The sequence below is a fragment of the Nyctereutes procyonoides genome, unplaced genomic scaffold, assembly GCF_905146905.1.
Source record: "Nyctereutes procyonoides isolate TBG_1078 unplaced genomic scaffold, NYPRO_anot_genome, whole genome shotgun sequence".
Classification (NCBI taxonomy): Eukaryota; Metazoa; Chordata; class Mammalia; order Carnivora; family Canidae; genus Nyctereutes; species Nyctereutes procyonoides.
The window spans coordinates 27027631-27046744 of record NW_026575024.1 but is presented as its reverse complement, the minus strand read 5'-3'; the positions used below and the strand labels follow the sequence as shown (position 1 = coordinate 27046744).

Sequence of the window (19114 nt, the reverse complement as noted above, 5' to 3'; positions counted from 1 at the left end):
AACCTTGAAACTTTGACAGGACAATGTATTTACCTTATAACCGCTGGTTAGGAGGTTCTTCTGTAAACTAAGACACGTTTGTCTACAAGACCTCCACCCACTGCCCTGTGCATCCATCCCACTAGCCCAGGGCCCCCTCTGAGCCTGACATAGAACAGACGAAGTCATGGCTCAGCCCAGACTTTTCAACTCTCCCTCGGTGGTCTCAGGACATTCTCTCCCATCTCCCGTGGTTTGTCTAGATTCCCTACAGTTTTCTAGCCTTCTCTCCTGTAGGGCTGGATCTGGAATGGGATGGGTATCTCACCATACAAAACTCAGTCTCTCACCATGTTTTTCCAATGGATGAAAGACAGACAAGGGTAGCAGATGCATGAATTTTAATAAGGGGTCTTGACAGCAGGTTGAAGATGGTGATCACCAGCACTCAAGATATTTTTGGCCAGCGGTTCTGTTGACTCCAATCATCTTTCTCCTCTCTGCCAGAAATACTTATCCTCATGTAGGACTGGAGGCAGCATGACTGATAATTTAGGCAGTAGAGGTAGGGCTGTTCAGTCTTTCTGCAGGAGGGTCTACAGATTCCGGTGTTTCCCATGCATCGAAGGATGTGATGTTTGCCTGGCCGAGACAAACAAACAAAATACAAATAGTTCATTTCCACTCAACCCCAACCTAGATGTGAGGCATCAAGGAGCATAGTCAAAATAATGATAATGACATGCCACTGCACACCTATTAGGGTGACCAAAATCTGGAACACTGACAACACCAAATGCTGGCAAGGATGTGGAGCAACAGAAATTCTAACATGCTGCTGGTGGCAGTGAGAAATGATGCAGCCACTTTGGAAGACAGCTGGTCAGTTTCTTACAAAACTAAACTTACGCTTACCACACAATCTGGTCGTTGTGTTTCTTAGTGTTTACCCAAAGAACTTGAAAACTTATGTCTACACAAAGATCTGCACATGAGCTGCTTCATGCAGACAGTTTGAAAATAAAGTTCCAGAGAAACAAAAGCTATTTTAGGAGGATAATGGAATTCCAGCACATCTAAAGGGCAGATGCCCTCCTGTATAGAGCTTGTGTGATGCATCCTGGACGATGCTCACAGTTGATGGAACAGCATATGCCATATATCAGCTAGCTGTGGCTCCACTTCCCAAGAAGCAGGAGTGACTTCAGTTTATTATCTCAGCAGGATCAGTTTCATGTAGCTCTCTATGGACCACTAATCAATAAATTACTGAGTGCTTCTTTGGAGATCAATATTTATTGATTTATACTATACTAACTGCCACGAATAAAGCAGTCTTTACCATGAAAAAAAAGAGCTATACATGATGTTTGTAGTAGTTTTATTCACAACTGCCAAAATTTGTAAACAACCAAGGTGCCCTTCAGTAGGTGAGTGGATAAATAAACTGTGGCACATCCAGACAAGAGAATACGATTCAGTGCTAAAAAGAAATGAACTACCAAGTCATGAACAGACTTGGAGGAATCTTAAATGGCTATCACCGAGCGAAAGAAGCCAATCTGAGAGGACTACATATTGTGTGGTTCCGACGATATGACATTTTGGAAAAGGCAGAACTATGGGGACAATAGAAAGATCAGTGTTGCTAGGGGTTGGGGTAGGAGACAGATGAATAGATAGAACACAGAGGATTTGGAAGGCAGTGAAATTACTCTATATGATCCTCTATTGATAAATTCATGTTTTTATGCATTTGTCCAAACCCAGAGAATGTACAACACCAAGAGTGAACCCTAAGGTAAAACGTGGACTTTAATGATGTGTCAGTGTAAGCTCATCAGTTGGACAAATGTACCACTCTGTGGGGGAATATTGATAATAAGGAAGACTGCGCATGAGTGGGAGCAGAGGGTGTGTGGGAAATCTCTGTATCTTCTTGATTTTGAAGTGAACCCAAAACCGGTCTAAAACATAAAGTCTTAAAAAAGAAAGAAAGAAAGAAAGAAAGAAAGAAAGAAAGAAAGAAAGAAGAAAGAAAGAAAGAAAGAAAGAAAGAAGAAAGCCCTGGGCACTCAGGTGGCTCAGTTGGTTAAGTGTCTACCTTCCACTCAGGCCATGATCCTGGGGTCCTGGGATCAAGCCCCACGTTGGGGTCCTTGCTTACCAGGTAGTCTGCTTCTCCCTCTGTGCTCTCTCTCACTCTCTCACTCACTCTCTCTCAAGTAAACATTTTTTTTTTAATCTTAAAGAATCCCTTAAAAAACAAATAAAGATGTTATGTTATGTTATGTTATGTTATGTTATGTTATGTTATGTTATGTTATGAACATTCATCTACAAGGTTTCAAAACTAAATTTTCACTTCTCTGGAATGAATACCCAGGAGTGATTTGCTAGGTAACATGGTCAGTGTATATTTAGCTTTTAAAAAAGGAAACTATGGGATCCCTGAGTGGCGCAGCGGTTTGGCGCCTGCCTTTGGCCCAGGGCGCGATCCTGGAGACCCGGGATCAAATCCCATATCGGGCTCCCGGTGCATGGAGCCTGCTTCTCCCTCTCCCTGTGTCTCTGCCTCTCTCTCTCTCTGTGTGACTATCATAAAAATAAATAAGTTTTTTAAAAAAAGAGACAAACTTAAAAAAAAATAAAATAATAAAATAAAAAAATAGGGGGATCCCTGGGTGGCGCAGCGGTTTAGCACCTGCCTTTGGCCCAGGGCGCGATCCTGGAGATCCGGGATCGAATCCCACGTCGGGCTCCCGGTGCATGGAGCCTGCTTCTCCCTCTGCCTCTCTCTCTCTCTCTCTCTCTCTCTCTCTCTCTCTCTCTCTCTCTCACTATCATAAATAAATAAAAATTAAAAAAATAAATAAATAAATAAATAAATAAATAAATAAATAAATAAATAAATAAAAAAAAAAGGAAACTACAGGGGATCCCTGGGTGGCGCAGCGGTTTGGCGCCTGCTGTTGGCCCAGGGCGCGATCCTGGAGACCCGGGATTGAGTCCCACGTCGGGCTCCCGGTGCATGGAGCCTGCTTCTCCCTCTGCCTGTGTCTCTGCCTCTCTGCCTCTCTCTCTGTGTGACTATCATAAATAAATTTAAAAAAAAAAAAAAAAAAAAGGAAACTACAGGGCACCCCGGGTGGCTCAGCAGTTTAGCGCCGCCTACAGCCCAGCCCCAGGCGTGATCCTGGAGACCAGGAATTGAGTCCCATGTCAGGCTCCCTGCATGGAGCCTGCTTCTCCCTCTGCCCCCACTCCTCTCTCTCTTTCTCTGTGTCTCTCATGAATAAATAAATAAAATCTTTAAAAAATAAAAAAGTAAAAAATAAAATAAAATAAAAAGGAAACTACAGAACTATTTCCCAGAGTTTAACCACTTCACACTCTCACCAGCAACGTGTAAAAGATCCAGTTTCTCAGCATCATTGCCAGCATTTGATATTGCCACTATTTTTAATTTTAGCTTTCCAACTAGTTATGTAGTGGAATATCATAACTATGGTCTTAATGCACGTATCCCTAATGGCTAATGATGTTGAGCATCTTTTGGTGTGCTTATTTGCTTATGTGCTTATTTCTGTATATCCTCTTCAGTGGAATGTCTTTCCTTCTAGTTTGATTGGTTTTTACTGTTGAGTTTTGAGAGTTATTTCTATATTCTAGATACATGTCCTTTGTCAGATATGTGGCTTGCAAATATTTCTTCCACTCTGCAATGTCTTTCCATCTATCCTTCCACAGGCCTTCTTGCAGAGTGAACATTTTAAATTTTGATTAGGTCCAATTTATTGATTTTTTTTCTTTTGTGAATTATGTTTTCTTATATAAGAACTTTTCACCCTACCCCTAGGTCTGAAAGATTTCTCTTATATTTTTTTAGAAGTTTTATATTTTTATATCTTATGCTTAAATCTATGATCCATTTTCAGTAAACTTCATATGTGAGGCTGAGATTGAGGTTCTTTCTCTTTCTTTCTTTCTTTCTTTCTTTCTTTCTTTCTTTCTTTCTTTCTTATGCTCCAGCACTATTTTTTGAAAATGGCATCTTTCTCCCACTGAACCGCTTTTACACATTTTGAAAAATCAGTTGTACATATGTGCGACTAATTCTGATTTTCTATTCTGTTCCATTGACCCATATGACTATCTCTCTACCAATACCACACAGTCTTGATTATCTTAGCTATATAGGCCTTGAAATCTGGTAGAATGCTTCCTCTGACTTTGTTCTTCTTCTTTAAACTTGTTTTAGCTATTCTCATTGTTTTGCTAATTTCTCTACAAGCAAGATATAGAGAAAATAATCTTATCTGTATCTACAAATGATGTTGCTGGGATTTTGATAGAAATTGTGTTAAGAATGTCTCAATTTGAGGAGAATTAGCATCTTTGCTTGTTGAATTTTTTTTGAAGATTTTTTTTATTTATTTAAGAAAGCAAGTGAGAGTAGGAAAGAGAGAGAAAGGGAGAAAGAGCAGGAACAGAGGGAGGGGGAGAGGGAAAGGGAGAAACAGACTCCACAGTGAGTAGGGAGTCAGATGTGGGGATCAGAATGTGGGGCTCAATCCTAGGACCCTGAGATCATAACCTGATCTGAAAACAAACACTTAACTGATTGAGCCACCCAGTTGCTCCTGCTTGTTGAATCTTACAATCTATAAACATGATATGTCTCTTCATTTATTTAGATCTTTGATTTCTTTTATCAACATTCTGTAGTTCTCAGCATACAATTGCTACACGTGTTTTATTAGATATACATGTAAGCATTTATATTTTTTGGAGTGATTGTGAATGGTACTGTATTTTTCATTGGAATGTTCACATGTTCGATGATAGTATATAAAAATGTAATAAATTGTTTTAATTTTTTTTATTTATTTATGATAGTCACACAGAATGAGAGAGAGAGGCAGAGACACAGGCAGAGGGAGAAGCAGGCTCCATGAACCGGGAGCCCGACGTGGGATTCGATCCTGGGTCTCCAGGATCGTGCCCTGGGCCAAAGGCAGGCGCTAAACCGCTGCGCCACCCAGGGATCCCTTTTTTTTTTAATTTTTTTTATTTATTTATGATAGTCACACAGAATGAGAGAGAGAGGCAGAGACTAGAAATGTAATAAATTTTTTATGTTTATCTTGTATCCGGTGGCCTTACTGAATTGAATTATTAGTTCTCGATTTTTTTTTGTAAATTCCTAGGGATTGTCTACAGAAACCATTATCACATCTGCAAATGGGCAGATTTCTTTCTTTCTTTCTTTCTAATCCATATGCCTTTTTTTTTAAGATTTTATTTATTTATTCATGAGAGACACAGAGAGAGAGAGAGAGGCAGAGACACAGGCAGAGGGAGAAGCAGGCTCCACGCAGGGAGCCCGACATGGGACTCAATCCTGGGTCTCGAAGGATCACGCCCTAGGCTGAAGGCGGCGCCAAACTGCTGAGCCACCGGGGCTGCCTTTATTTCTTCCTTGCTCGAATACATTGGCTAGAACTACTCAGATTTAAAAGGAATGATCTTTTTAAAGATTAAAAAAAAAAATTGATCCACATAACTTGGATGAATCTCAAGAGCATAGTGCTGACTTTAAAAAGGCCAATCTTAAAAGATTACATATGATTCCACTTATATAACACTTTTTAAATGATAGAAATTAGAGAGATAAGAAATGGATTAGCAGTTGCCAAAGGTTAAGGATAGTGGCAGAGAGTGGAGGCAGGAAGAGAGTCTGTGCTGCTATAAAGGAGGAGGAGAAACGAGGTGTCTGGGGGGCTCACTTGATTAAGCAGCCACGTCATGATCTCATGGGCTGTGGGATGGAGCCTAGCATTGGGCTCCGCGCTCAGTGGGCGTGGGGGTTGGGGCTGCCCAAAGATTCTTTCCCTCTGTCCCTTCCTCCACTGGCTCTCTCACTCACTAAAAGAAATAAATAAATCTTAAAAAGGGGCGGGGCGGGGGAGGAGGAGACTAGTAGAGGGAAGATCTTTATGCTGATAGAATAGCTCTGTATCTTGATCACAGTGGTGATTACACAACTCTACACTTGCAATAAAATATCATAGAAGTCTGCACACCCATTGCAGCAGTATCAGTTTCCTGGTTTGTATATTGTACCATATATAGTTCCGTATAATATAATCTTTGGTGGGGAGAAAACTGCATGAAAGGTACATGGACCTCTCTGTGTACTATCTTTGCAACTTCCTAAGAATCAACAATTGTTTCAAAATAAAAAGTTAAAATAAAAAATTGATAAGGGTGTGAAGAAAAGGGAACCCTTGTGCATTGTTGGTGGGAATATAGAATTGGTGCAGCCACAAGAGAAAACAATATTTTCCTCAAAACATTACAAATAGAATTAGTGTATGATCCAGCAATCCCTCTTCTGAGTATATACCCAAAGGAAAGGAAAACAGACTCTCAAAAAGATACCTGTACTCCTATGTCTACCGCAGCAGCATGCACAGTAGCAAACCTATGAAAACTATCCAAGTGTCTGTTAACAGATGAATGGCTAAAGGTGATGTGGTATAAATATATAATGGAATATTATTCAGCCTTGAAAAAGAAGGAAATTCTCCATTTGCAACAGCATGGATGGAACTCGAGGGAATTATGTTAAGTGAAATAAGCCAGAGAGAGACAAATACTGCATGGTATCACTTATACGTTTAATCTAAAAAAAAAAAAAAGTCTAACCCCTAGAAACAAGGGGTGGAAAAGTGAATGCCCAGAGGTAGAGTGGGGGAAATAGGGAGAGGTTGGTTAAATGGTACAAACAGTCAGCTATGAGAAGAATAAGGTCTGAGGATATAACGTACAACATGGTGAGCATAGTTGATAACACTATATTGTATAATTGACATTTTCTAAGAGACTACAACTTAAATATTCTCTCACACACAAAAAAAGATAAATTTGTAAGGAGGCAATGAATGTGGGGAATTAACTAGACGGGGGAATCTTTTGCAATCAAATCACCAAGATGTACAATTTAAATATCCTATATGTTTACATGCTAATTATATCTCAATAAAGCTGAAATAAATTAGAACACAAAATAACCTAAGGAACTATGGAGTGGTTAAATGAACAGGAAATGAAGTCAAGAAATTTCAAGTTCAAATCCTAGCTCCTGCTTTACGTGCTGGGTAACCTTTAGCAAATTTCTTCACTTCCTGCTTCCACCCTTTCCTCATCTACAGAGTGTAGCCTATAATAGTCCCTCACATTTAGAGCTGTGTTAATAGCTTAATAAATAAATGGTGGGGTGCCTGGATGGCGCAGTCAGTTAAATGTTCAACTCTTGACTTCTGCTCTGGTCACAATCTCAGAGTCATGGGATCAAGCCCACATGTTGCTCTGCATTCAGCAGGGAGTCTGCTCGAGATTGTCCCTCTCCCTCTGCCCTCCCCCCTCCTCCCGCTGCTCACTCATGTTCTCTGTCTTTCTCTCTCTCTCTCAAGTAACTAAATAATTCTTTTTAAAAAAATAGCTTAATTGGGATCCCTGGGTGGCTCGGCGGTTTAGCGCTGCCTTCAGCCCGGGGCATGGTCCTGCAGTCCCAGGTCGAGTCCCACGTTGGGCTCCCTGCATGGAGCCTGCTTCTCCCTCTGCCTGTGTCTCTGCCTCTGTGTGTGTGTGTGTGTGTGTGTGTGTCATGAATGAATAAATAAAATCTTTAAAAAAAATAGCTTAATAAATGGAAAACAATTACGGACTGGCACGTAGTACTAAATAAATGTTTTCATTATTACATAAAGGTCCTCTCTGAAGGACCCATTTCTGCCTATGCTATAATGATGAATGATTAGATCGGGAATACACTCATGAAATCAGACAGACATTTAGACATTAGTCCCTCAGTGGTAGCCAGAGATTTTTTTTTTTTTTTGGAGGCTGTGTACACATAGAAACCAAAGACACAGTTCCTAGTCTACAGTAAGCATTCAGTAAATGTTAGCCATTAATATTACTATTCTTCCCCCTTGGGACTAAGGTCTCCGAAACAGGAATGATCCTTTGACTGGAAAGAAAAATAAAAATAATGGCCATTACCATTTGCAAAGCACCCACTGTGAGTCTTGTGATTTATGGTAAGTTGTTAAATGTTTACTATAACCTTCTGAAGTAGACATCTCTGTTTTTCCTTCTTGCATTGTAGAACAGAGGCTCAGAGCAACCGTGTTCTGGCAAAGGCCCCGTAACTGTTGGAGACAGAAGGAGGCCTCAGACTCCACTCAGTATGGCTCCAAGCCCATACTCTTGGAGGTGCAGCGCCACCTTCTCCACATTCTGGGACATGGCTGGGAAATGTTGGTACCTCCCTGGAAGTAACAGCTGGAGCCCTGGCCAGCTATTATCTTCAAAGTCAAGCCCAAACTTCAGAACCTGGCATGCATGGGCCTCTCCTTCATTCAACAACAGTTAACAGCACCCAGTCTTTGCCAGGCCTTGAACTTGGTGGTAGGCACATAGGGTCCTTTGTGTCCAAATGGGCTTAATACACAGCCTAATGTGCACACACACACACACACAAACAGCCTAATCCCTTGTATTAAGTAACAAGGATCTACTCCATTTAATTTTGACCAGAGAAGCCTTACAAGACACCCTTTCTGTCACATCCCCCAGAGATAAGATCTTTTTCCATCTTCCCTGAGAAGAAGGGCCCTTGTGAGATTAACATCCGAAAGAAGGGTGTACATGGTGTACATCTGAGAAGGTGGATCAGATGGGCCAGCTGGCTTCAACTTTTACCCCTGGAAAGAGACTGTGGCACCCAAGAAAAGGCTTCAAAACTTCTGTCAGGGGCTTTGCAGCTCCTAACTCCTGGCCTCCTGTTGGCTCCATGTCAGTCTGTGCCACCACTCAGTGTATCACCCACATCTCTATCACATCCCTTCCATGTCCCCTCTGGCCCCCCACCAGAAACCAGAGAAACTGTTTAGGAATCCCAGCACTGTCTCAAATCTATTTATGAATGTAGGTGATGGTGCCTCCTTGGGGCTCATTTTCCTCACCTGTGAAATAGAAAGACAAGGGAAAATTGCCCAGATCAGAGATTCTCACAGTATGAGGGCTATGAGGAAAGAAAGAAGTTTGGCAGGGGACTTGGGGTGGGGGTGGGGTGCGTGGAGCTTTATCTCCCAAGGGAATAGTCTCAGGGAATTTTCAAAATTTCACATGCCCAGACTCCAACTGCAGAGACTCAGACCCAGGTTAAGCACTGGAGTTGCTTTTTACTTAAAAACTTCACATGGCTCGAGGATGAGTTCCAAGCCTATTTATCACCTTCCCATCCTATCACTTTCCAGAGTTGTCTCTATGTGCATGTGTTAAGCACAGAGGAGGGTCTTAATTTGACCCTAAGGAGGGTCAAATCCACTCGTAATGAATTGCGAGTGAATTTGATGGGGGCGTGATGGTTGTGTGTGGAGACATTAACACCAGGCCACCCTTCGACTCTCCCCAGACTACCTCCCACTCTGAAATCTATTATGTCTTCTGAGAGCAAACTAACTGGTGAATAATGAGAACCAACTTGAGCAAGCCCCCAGAGCTGCTCTGCATCCTTTCTAACACTGCCAGCCAGACCCATATATATATATATATATGTTTTTGATACCACAGCTCTCTGATCCCTCTTACCCAGGAAGGAACCCATCCTGATTCCTGGAAGCTGGCATCACCTGGCATGCAGATATAAATAAGATGATGTCTCAATTGCTGAGGATTTCCACCCAGTCTGTAAGTGTTTGAGGGGATTGGTGAGAAGTGAGCAGGGACGAACATAATTCTTTTTTTTTTCTATTGTTGATATGATCTGTCACTTTGATTGCTTTATGAGTGTTGAACCAGCCTTGCATCCTGAGGATAAACCCCACTTGGTCGTGGTGAATAATCTTCTTAATGTACTGTTGGATCCTATTGGCTAGTATCTTTTTTTTCTTTTTCTTTTTTATTTATTTATGAGAGAGAGAGAGAGAGAGAGAGAGAAGGAGAGAATAGGCGGAGGGAAGCAGGCTCCATGCACCGGGAGCCCGACGTGGGATTCGATCCTGGGTCTCCAGGATCGCGCCCTGGGCCAAAGGCAGGCGCTAAACCGCTGCGCCACCCAGGGATCCCCGATGAACATAATTCTATGATAATGTGACGTGTCATCCCTGCTTAAGGGTGACACTTTGTGAAGCCAATCAGAACTTACTGTGAACCCCTGCTCTATCTTACCGTTGTGTGACCTTGGCCAATTATACCAGTTGTCTAGGTCCCAGTTTCTTCTTCAGTAAGATAGGGATAATCAGAGGGCTTTGGGGGGAATGGAATGATTTCAGGCCCCTAAGCACCAAGCACAGTGCCTGACACATAAGGAGTGACAATGGGAACTATTATTAGAGCTATTAGTATTATAATTATTAAGAAATAGTGAGACAACTCAGAGAGGGAGACAGACCATAAGAAACTCTTAACTCTCAGAAACAAACTGAGGGTCACTGAAGGGGAGGATGGGGTGAGTGATGGGCATTTAGGAGGGCATGTGATGTGATGAGCACTGGGTATTATGCACAAGTGATGAATTATTGAACTCTACAACTGAAACTAATGATGTACGCTATGTCAGCTGATTGAATTTAAATTTAAAAAAAAGGAATAGTGAACCAGAGCTTATGGAAGGCTTTCATGGGTAGGAACATCAACTGTACTTTGAGGGTGAGAAGGAATTCATCACAGAGATCACCCTGGTGGTGAGGACAAGGTGGAGGGGAACCATGAGCAAAGGCAAGGTTGTAGAGGGTTGGTCTGTGGGCAGTGGTCATGGGAAACGAAGCTGGGCTACCAAGGCCATTATACCCAACCCTGGGCAGGAAGGGGCAAAAGAAGCTATCTAAGCAGGAGAGTAACATGGTAAGATGAATTTCCTAGAAAGAATCTCTCTGATAATAGACACCAATGTAAAGAAAATCTGGAGGCAGAGAAGCCAGTGAGGAAATATTTTGGGTGGTCTCCTCCAGGACCTTGGGGCCCAGGTAGCTCTGTTGTGCAGATCGAGAGTCTCTCCAGATCACATAGGTGTTAAGAATGTGAAAGCACAGGTGAAGCAGACCCTGCCTCTGAAGAGAGCCTCAAGATGCGTTGTGAGCCAGAGCACAATCCAAACCCTGACACAACCCTACCGTGGGTCCTGGGACAGGAATGCAAATGGAGGCTCATTTATCATATGTCTGCATACTTGACAGCTATGAAGCAAGCTAATGAGTGGGGTAAATAAAGTCTGTCCCATGGTCCTTCTGCATAATGACCTGAAAGAGCAGATTTGAATTTATAATTCTTGGATTCTTCAGAGTTCTGTGCAAAAATGAGTATCCTGGGCATGAGAGGAGCTGGCTCAGCCCACAGCCCAGCTTTCTTCTCTCATCCCCAACTCTTCCCCACACTGTGAGGACTCTCTCATGCAAGACATGGATGCTCCATCCTGAACAGCCAAGCTGGCCCCCTGCCTCTGCAAACAGGAGCACCCCTTGGCTCAGGTGCACACACAGTGGGCCCCATCTTCCAGGGGTGGAACTAGAGAAAGTCCATGTGGTCCCTGAAAGCAAGCACAAGTATTCTCTGGACAGGGCTTCCAGGGCCAGCTCCTCAAAGCATGGTCCTCAAAGCATGGAAGGAGAAGAAGGCATAGTTTCTGCATGGATATATCCCACTCACTCCCATTGATTCCTAACCCTGCGGGGAGGGACTTAATCCAGAGGATGCCCTAACTAGGACCAGGGCCAGAGAAAGAGGCATCTCTCCTCCCAGAATCTAAAGGCAGAAATATTGAATTGAGAACAATTTATCTCCATGGATCAGAGTGAACTCCTTCTATCCATCTCCGTCATGCACCCTGCTTTACGGAACACTCCTGGTCTCTGACCTCTGAACTGCAGAGAACACGGTTCCGGGGTGAACAATCATGTTGGATAAATGGGGCCCAGAGAACAGGATTTGAGATAACAAAGCAAAGAAGATATCCAGGCCCTCTAGATTCCCGATCAAATGTTCCCCATGGCTTAGTCTCCTCCTGAGCTAAATTCTTAGTTCAAATGAGACAGGCTTCCGTGTCTCTCAGAGTCTAACACAGCTGGAAGGCACACAGCATGTATTCCTTAAATGCTTGAAGAAATCAATGAGCGATGATAGCAACAGCTAACATTTATTAGGGCTTACAATGTCCTGGGCACTGCGAGCTCCATTCTCTCCTTTCCCACTTCCCCCAATCCTGAGATAGATTCTAGGGTTCCAAAATCACAGCTGGGGAATCTGGAGTGTGGAGAGGGGTATGAACAGTCTGACAGTGGTAAGTGGCAGAGCTGGGGTGACTGAAGATCTAAATCCAGGAGAGAACAGAAGAACTGAACAGTGGATGTACTCGTCTATAAATGGGTAAGTTCACATGTTTTATCTTTTTTTAGCACTTGGAAACCTTGTGATCCTTGGAGTTGTGGAATCAAAAGCCATCTCAGCCAACTTTCTTAGACACCCAAGGATTTGGGCTCTACTCGGTCCCTGTCCACCCCTAGCCTTTTCACTCCCAAGATGGAGCAATTCTCCCGCCCAAGGGCTCTCCTCCTCTCTTGGTGTCAGCTGTGTGTTTCAGGCTCTTGGCTTCCCCAGGCGTGCTTCTCAGTCCACTCCAGTAGCCTTTCCTGCAGCTGATAGATGAGGCACTACCTTCAAGACTGTCACCATGACCCCCATTGCAATGTCTCTCTGTTACCTCTTAACCTCCATCCTGCCATCCCACCCACCCATCCTCACCCCCACCCTCAATCTGTTTGGAGCATCGTTCCTCATGATTGATGAACACAAGAAACAGCTTGATGAGTTTTAATGGACTGTGGGAGCCAAGGAACCTGGAAACAAAGCCATTTCTATCTACCATGTACATTTCTGTTCTGTTTACTGTCAGGTCTGGGCTTACGTTTCACAGGTTTGTGTGTGTGAGGAACGGTCCCGGGTTCTATTCTTTCAACCGTCATTGGCTGGACCGTTAAGTAGCGACTAGGGACACAGCACCTTTTACGATTTTCGCAGCGTACGACATTATCTTCATCACTTTTGCACACCAACCGGCATTTTCCATTCATCCAACACTCTTCTGTTGGGCACAGGAACAACCAGTAAGCAGATAGATGTTAGTATTCCTCAAATGGCAAGGTGAGAGGGGCCAGAGGAGGAACAGGGAAGGGGAGAAGAGGAGACAGCTGTGTAAGTAACAGTGAACACAGTCCCAGGAAAGGGGAGGAGTGATCTTGAGAGAGGAGGGAATTGGGACAACTATTCCAACCCTGGAAACTCCAAGACTTTTAGGAAAGCCTTTTTCAGACATCCCACCCTCTGTCTTCCTATCCTCCAACCTGCTACTCCTAACTTTGGAATCAGGTAACGCCGATGAAGATCCCCCCAATGGAGCTTAGGAAGGATGGGAACGGACAATAAACACCTGTAATATTAGGGGATGGAGGGGATTCACCCACACTTCAACAGATCCAGCTCTTTATCAATAGCCTAACCCCGACTTAAGCCCACCTGGGTCCAGCCACAACCCAACCTCCAATCCACTTAACCATATTCACCCAATTCAAACTAAAACCCCATCCAATCTTAAGTAGAACTCCCAACTTTACCCAGCTCAATGCCCCTTGAGCCTGAATTCCAAGCCAAACCCAAATTTAATCAAGTCACCAACCTAGATCCTGAGCAGCAGTCATCAGACACCCTGTACTATTTAGTACCAACTCCCAGCTTCAGCCCAAGCTCCAATCTACCCCCCAGCACCATCTCCACTCAATCCAAAAATCCCATCCCCTCACCCTCCCCAGCCCACCCCAAACCATCATAGGAGCCCAACACCTTATCTCCGACTCACCCTAATTTTCCCCCTGCCACTTCAACCCCAAGGTCTTTCTCCCCATCACAGCTCATGCCTAGCCTCTCTAATATTAATGCCCCAGAGCTCCCAACAAGTCCCCTAATCTGCACCCAACTCGTCACCCCTAAATCCTCTCCCACGATTCCACCAGAAAACCACCCTGCTCTTAAGTGTCAGGTGCTCCAAAGAGCTACCATCCCACCACCTCGGCAAAAAAGAATCAGAGAGATGTGGATGTGAGCTGATCAGGAGAAAACCTCCAAAAGCTTCATAAAATGAGGAAAAAGTTTCATGCTGCCTACAGGAGAGAGAAGAGGAAAGCAAGAAGTTCATGACCAAGATCCCAGACACTTGAGAGATATCAAGTTACCTGATATCACTGGTTCCACAGCCAGAAGGATGACAAGAAAGAGGAAAAACTTCATGGCTGGCAGGTCACAGGAGAAGGAGGTCACTGTGCTGCAGGGGATGGATATTGAGTTCTCTGCGGCAGGGATGAGCCTCGCTTTTATTGGCAGGCTTGTGGGCAGTGAATTATAGCAGGAGAGGATTTATATGAGATCAGCCAGGCTGAAGGACAGTGTGTAGCAGATGTCATAGCAAAGCACAAGATGAGAGTGTGGGAAACTGGCCAGCACCCGTGCCAAGAGTGGCTTGCTTTACTGATGAGGAGACAGATTAAGGCCCCTTGGCCTTTTAAGACTCACAAAAGGATTAATTAATACATAAACATTTATTTGGGAGTATCTGGGGGGCTCAGTTGGTTAAGTGCCTGCCTTCAGCTCAGGTCATGATGCCGGGGTCCTGGGCTGGAAGCCTGCATTGGGCTCCGTGGTCAGTGGGGAATCTGCTTCTCTCTCTCTCTCTGCCCTTCCCACTCCCCCTTACGTATGCTCACTCTCTCTCTCTCATAAATAAATTTATTTTTTTAAGATTTTATTTATTTATTCATGAAAGACACAGAGAGAAGGCAGAGACATAAGCAGAGGGAGAAGCAGGCTCCCCACAGGGAGCCCAACACAGGACCCAGGATCTTGCCCCGAGCCAAAGGCAGATGCCCAACAGCTGAGCTACCCAGGCAACCCTCTCTCATAAATAAATGTAAAAATACATTTCAAAAATTATGTAAACAGGGATCCCTGGATGGCGCAGTGGTTTGGCGCCTGCCTTTGGCCCAGGGCGCGATCCTGGAGACCCCGGATCGAATCCCACGTCGGGCTCCCGGTGCATGGAGCCTGCTTCTCCCTCTGCCTGTGTCTCTGCCCCTCTCTCTGTGTGTGTGTGACTATCATAAATAAATAAAAATTTAAAAAAAATTTGTTAAAAAAATTTATGTAAATATGTATCAAGAAACACCTAATTTTTAAAAAATACTTATTTTCAGTTTTCTAACAGAAGAATACATAATAGGCATATAGTTCTGAACTTTGCTTGCCAATCTAGTTCCCAGTTCAGGGCTTTAGCATTTCTTATTTGATTCTTCCTGTAAAGTTCTTCCTTCAGATTCTTCCATGGGTGGCTCCAGTTAATCATTCAGTCTCATCTCAAATGTCACCTCCTGGGTAAGCTTTTCCTGGTCACCCTAGATAAGGAGACCCCCACCTATAGTCACTCTATGTCGTTATAACTTGATTCATGACCTGCATAGATTTATCTGTTCTTCTCAATTTTATTTTACATGGTTAATCTTTTGTCTTCCATTAGAATGTCAGAAATTTGCCTTGTAACCCCCAACTGCCCATACCATCAGCTAGATTAGGATATTAATTCAAGTGTTTCAACAGATATTCTCCCCAAACGAGGATTCCAAAAGATAGACATTGGCTTCTTTCTTATGGAAAAGTCTGGACAAGCAGTTGAGTGTAGCAACTTCCTGGTGCTGCAAGGAGCAAATTCCCCCGTGGCCTGATGCCTCTGCCATCCTCCACAGGCAGCTTTGTTTGATGACCCAAGGGGGCTGCTCCAGTTCCTGATGTCGAGTTCCCATGGTAGCCATTGGAAAGGACGAAGGAGGAAATGAAGTGCACGCTTTTTCCTTTAAGGGACACCACTTAGGATCAGCACATACCACGTCCACTCCAGTCCATTGGCCAGAACTTATTCATTCAGGTGGCCACACCCAGCTGCAGGTAGGCTGGAAACGTTTTCTTTATTCTGGGCAACCACGCCTACCTAAAATTCAGGGGTAGTCTTACTAAGAAGAAAAGGAAGGTAATGAGGAAGAGCTAGCGACCTCTGACACACCCAGCACATCACAGTACTTAATTAATACCTGTGGTCTGAATAAATAACATACATTGCAAAAGTGACCTGTGAGAAGCGACCTATTGGGGAAGTAACTCAAGTTCTTTTAGAGAGTAGAGAAAGCACATAGACTGTGTCCCTTCAGTTCAGCATCTCAAGAAACTGAATAAGAAAAAAAAATAAAATAAAAATTAAAAAAAAAAGAAACTGAATAAAGACTGGGTTTCCTGCAGAACCTCAGAAATTCTGAAGGGAGAAGAAAAAATAAGAGAATTATAGAATCCTAGAATACCAGGATTGGAGGATAGTTTTTTTTTTTTAAAGATTTTATTTATTTATTCATGAGAGACAGAGAGAGAGAGAGAGAGAGAGAGGCAGAGACGCAGGCAGAGGGAGAAGCAGGCTCTGTGCAGGGAGCCTGATGCAGGACTTGATCCAGGACCCCAGGATCATGACCTGAGCTGAAGGCAGACGCTCAACCACTGAGCCACCCAGGCGCCCCAGAGGATAGGTTTTGAGTTCATATAGATTTGAATTTGAGTGTTGGCCTTGTCATTTGATACCTTTGACCTGAAGCAAGGTAAATTTCCTGAGCATCCTACAATAAAACTATAACTATCCCTATTTAATTAAGTGGGACAGATAACTTATATAAATCGCTTAGCAAAGTACCTGACACATAGTAGGTGCTGAATTATTGTTAACTATTATTACTGTTGTTTTTCCTTGTCATTATTATTATCATTGTCATCTTCATATCTATTCTTTTTGTTATCCTCAGAAGTGGTTATTATAAACCTCCAACTTGGCAGCCCAGGTGGCGCAGAGGCTTAGCGCCGCCTGCAGCCTGGGGTGTGATCCTGGAGGCCCAGGATCGAGTCCCATATTGGGGTCCCTGCATGGAGCCTGCTTCTCCCTCTGCCTGTGTCTCTGCCTCTTTCTCTCTCTCTCTCTCAATAAATAAATAAATCTTTTTTAAAATAAATAAATAAACCTCCAACTCACTTCTTTTTTTTTTCCAACTCACTTCTTTTTTTTTTTTTTCCCCAACTCACTTCTAACAAAAGTGAGGTTGGGCAGGTGACATGAACCACTCAGGGGCTTCCCAGGGAGAACGGAAGACAGAAAGCCAATTTCCTCAGAGGATGGTCAGGAGAAGATCAGCAAACAGTTATGGTTGTGAATGTTTTTTGTTTTTTGCTTTTTTTGGTTGTGAATGTTTGAGACAGAAGGGGAGACCCAGAGGGAGACATAAGGCAGACACCCCACCATCACATGAAGGGGATCCTCTTCGATGCCATGATCAGGGCTGGGGCATCCATCCTGTGGGCAACGGGGAATAGTAAGATCTTTTAGAGAGTGGGCATGCCTGTGGGGACATGGTCAGATTTTTTTTCCTAGAAAAATCACTCTGGCAGCCCATATTGAAGAGAATTCCAGGGCAGAGGCAATTAGAAGGAAAGAATAGCAAGGAGGCTGTTTCTCCTCCGGGGAGAGATTATAAAGCCTGCAGTATAGCCAGAAAAGTGTAGACATAAAGAAAGTGTGTAAAAGGAGTAAACGTTCAGCAAGTGCAGTGGAGACCTCAAGCGTTCCATCTGCTGCAGGACTGGGAACTGAGCAGCTTGTGTGTCCTTGAGGATGTCATTCAGTGTCTGCTGGATCCAGCACAGAACGAGACAGCAGAGCAGGAGGTTGGCAAGCCTGGGTTCCAAAGTTAGTCTCCTCGCAGTAGTACCTTGGAAAATGTTATCAACTCTGAACCTGTTTCTTTGGCTATAGGATGGAGGTGATAATAGTACTTATTTTGTTGTTAATGAGGTTAATGAGGTTGTTAATGAGGACCAAATGAGTGAATACACAGAAAGTATGTAGTGAATACACAGCACACATCTGATACTTCCCAATTGCAATTAAAGTATCTGCTTTATTATTGTAAAGTTCCACCCTGGGGACTCCAGGCCCCTCCCCATGATGGTTCTTTGTAATGCTTCCTAAGCCCCTTGACGAATCCTCATAGACACAGATTGCCAGGAAGCATGGGGAAGATTCAGAGAAACAGCCTTGACTGAGATAAGGAGAAACGCAAAAAGATGGGTTAATTGCAACCACACATCTCTAGTTGGGTATCTGAGTTAACATTTGTATTGCATTGTATCTCTGTGTATTTATGCGTGTGTATAAATTTGTGCATAGCTGTGTAGGCTCACACTTTGTGTGTTTCATGTATATTTTGAATGCCTGGGTTATTTGTGTGTATTTTATATATCTAAGTATGTGAATGTTTACAAGTGAGTATGTTTATACTTGCATATCATTTGCATGTAGACGTGTAATTGAGTGGGTGGGTGTTTGTGTGTTCTTGAGTGCGTGTGCGTATGCATATTTGTTCTCAGATCATCAAATGCCAAGACCTAGGGTTCTGTCCAGTTCAGCCCCACTGGGACAGTGCTCTGACTCTGAAGCATGACAGTTCCATGGTGATTTTCTGTTAAGCCAGGAGACCCCAGCCAAGGTGAAGGGAAGTGGGCAGGAGAGAGCAGGGGCTGCCAATGTGGCCAGCAAGCAGAAGCCACTGTGGGAGAAGAGACCAGGAGATAGGGAAAGAGGCAGACCTTGGTCAGAGAGCCAGCCTGGCCCGTGGGAACTGTGTAGTATCTCCCACATCCTGCCAAGACCAGAACAAACCGTAGCTTCTGTTGCCTCCCACACAGTACAGCCCGGCCTGGCCAGTTCCCTAAAACCTGTACCACCCACTCCCTGAAATCTGCACAATTGCATTTTTCAGCTCTTGAAAGGCTGCCCACTCTCCGCAGCCTGAATCCCATGATGCAGAGGGTGAGACAAAGGCTAGTGCAAGTTCCCAGCAGGTCCCACACAGGCCTTTTTATCTCCACAAACCTTCCCTCTAACCTATGAAGTTAATTATATGACAAGAAGAGGCGCTCCTGGGTGGCTTAAATGTCT

The 19114-nt window shown here is 43.7% G+C and overlaps 2 protein-coding genes across 2 annotated transcripts; both read right to left on the bottom strand.

The window, feature by feature from the left end:
- Positions 1 to 427: 427 nt before the first annotated feature.
- On the bottom strand, positions 428 to 7190 carry LOC129522368 (beta-defensin 119-like). Its single transcript, XM_055344586.1, has 2 exons — positions 7136 to 7190; positions 428 to 621 (listed from the first exon to the last, which is right to left on the bottom strand). Exons 1-2 carry the CDS (start codon positions 7188 to 7190, stop codon positions 428 to 430), a joined length of 249 nt encoding a protein of 82 aa, XP_055200561.1.
- A 1774-nt stretch (positions 7191 to 8964) lies between these two features.
- LOC129522361 (beta-defensin 121-like) lies at positions 8965 to 14328 on the bottom strand. Its single transcript, XM_055344574.1, has 3 exons — positions 14274 to 14328; positions 12953 to 13129; positions 8965 to 9014 (listed from the first exon to the last, which is right to left on the bottom strand). Exons 1-3 carry the CDS (start codon positions 14326 to 14328, stop codon positions 8965 to 8967), a joined length of 282 nt encoding a protein of 93 aa, XP_055200549.1.
- Between the last annotated feature and the right edge of the window lie 4786 nt (positions 14329 to 19114).

What these genes read in the sequence shown, in the direction of transcription:
- LOC129522368 (XM_055344586.1), bottom strand. Translation starts at nt 7,190, where the DNA reads ATGAGGAAAGGGTGGAAGCAGGAAGTGAAGAAATTTGCTAAAGGTTAC. An exon ending in TGCTAAAGGTTACCCAGCAC is followed by an intron (nt 622 to 7,135) that starts GTAAAGCAGGAG and finishes TGTCTCGGCCAG; the next exon opens with GCAAACATCACATCCTTCGA.
- LOC129522361 (XM_055344574.1), bottom strand. Translation starts at nt 14,328, where the DNA reads ATGAAGTTTTTCCTCTTTCTTGTCATCCTTCTGGCTGTGGAACCAGTG. An exon ending in TGTGGAACCAGTGATATCAG is followed by an intron (nt 13,130 to 14,273) that starts GTAACTTGATAT and finishes TGTGCCCAACAG; the next exon opens with AAGAGTGTTGGATGAATGGA. An exon ending in CACACACAAACCTGTGAAAC is followed by an intron (nt 9,015 to 12,952) that starts GTAAGCCCAGAC and finishes TCTATTTCACAG; the next exon opens with GTGAGGAAAATGAGCCCCAA.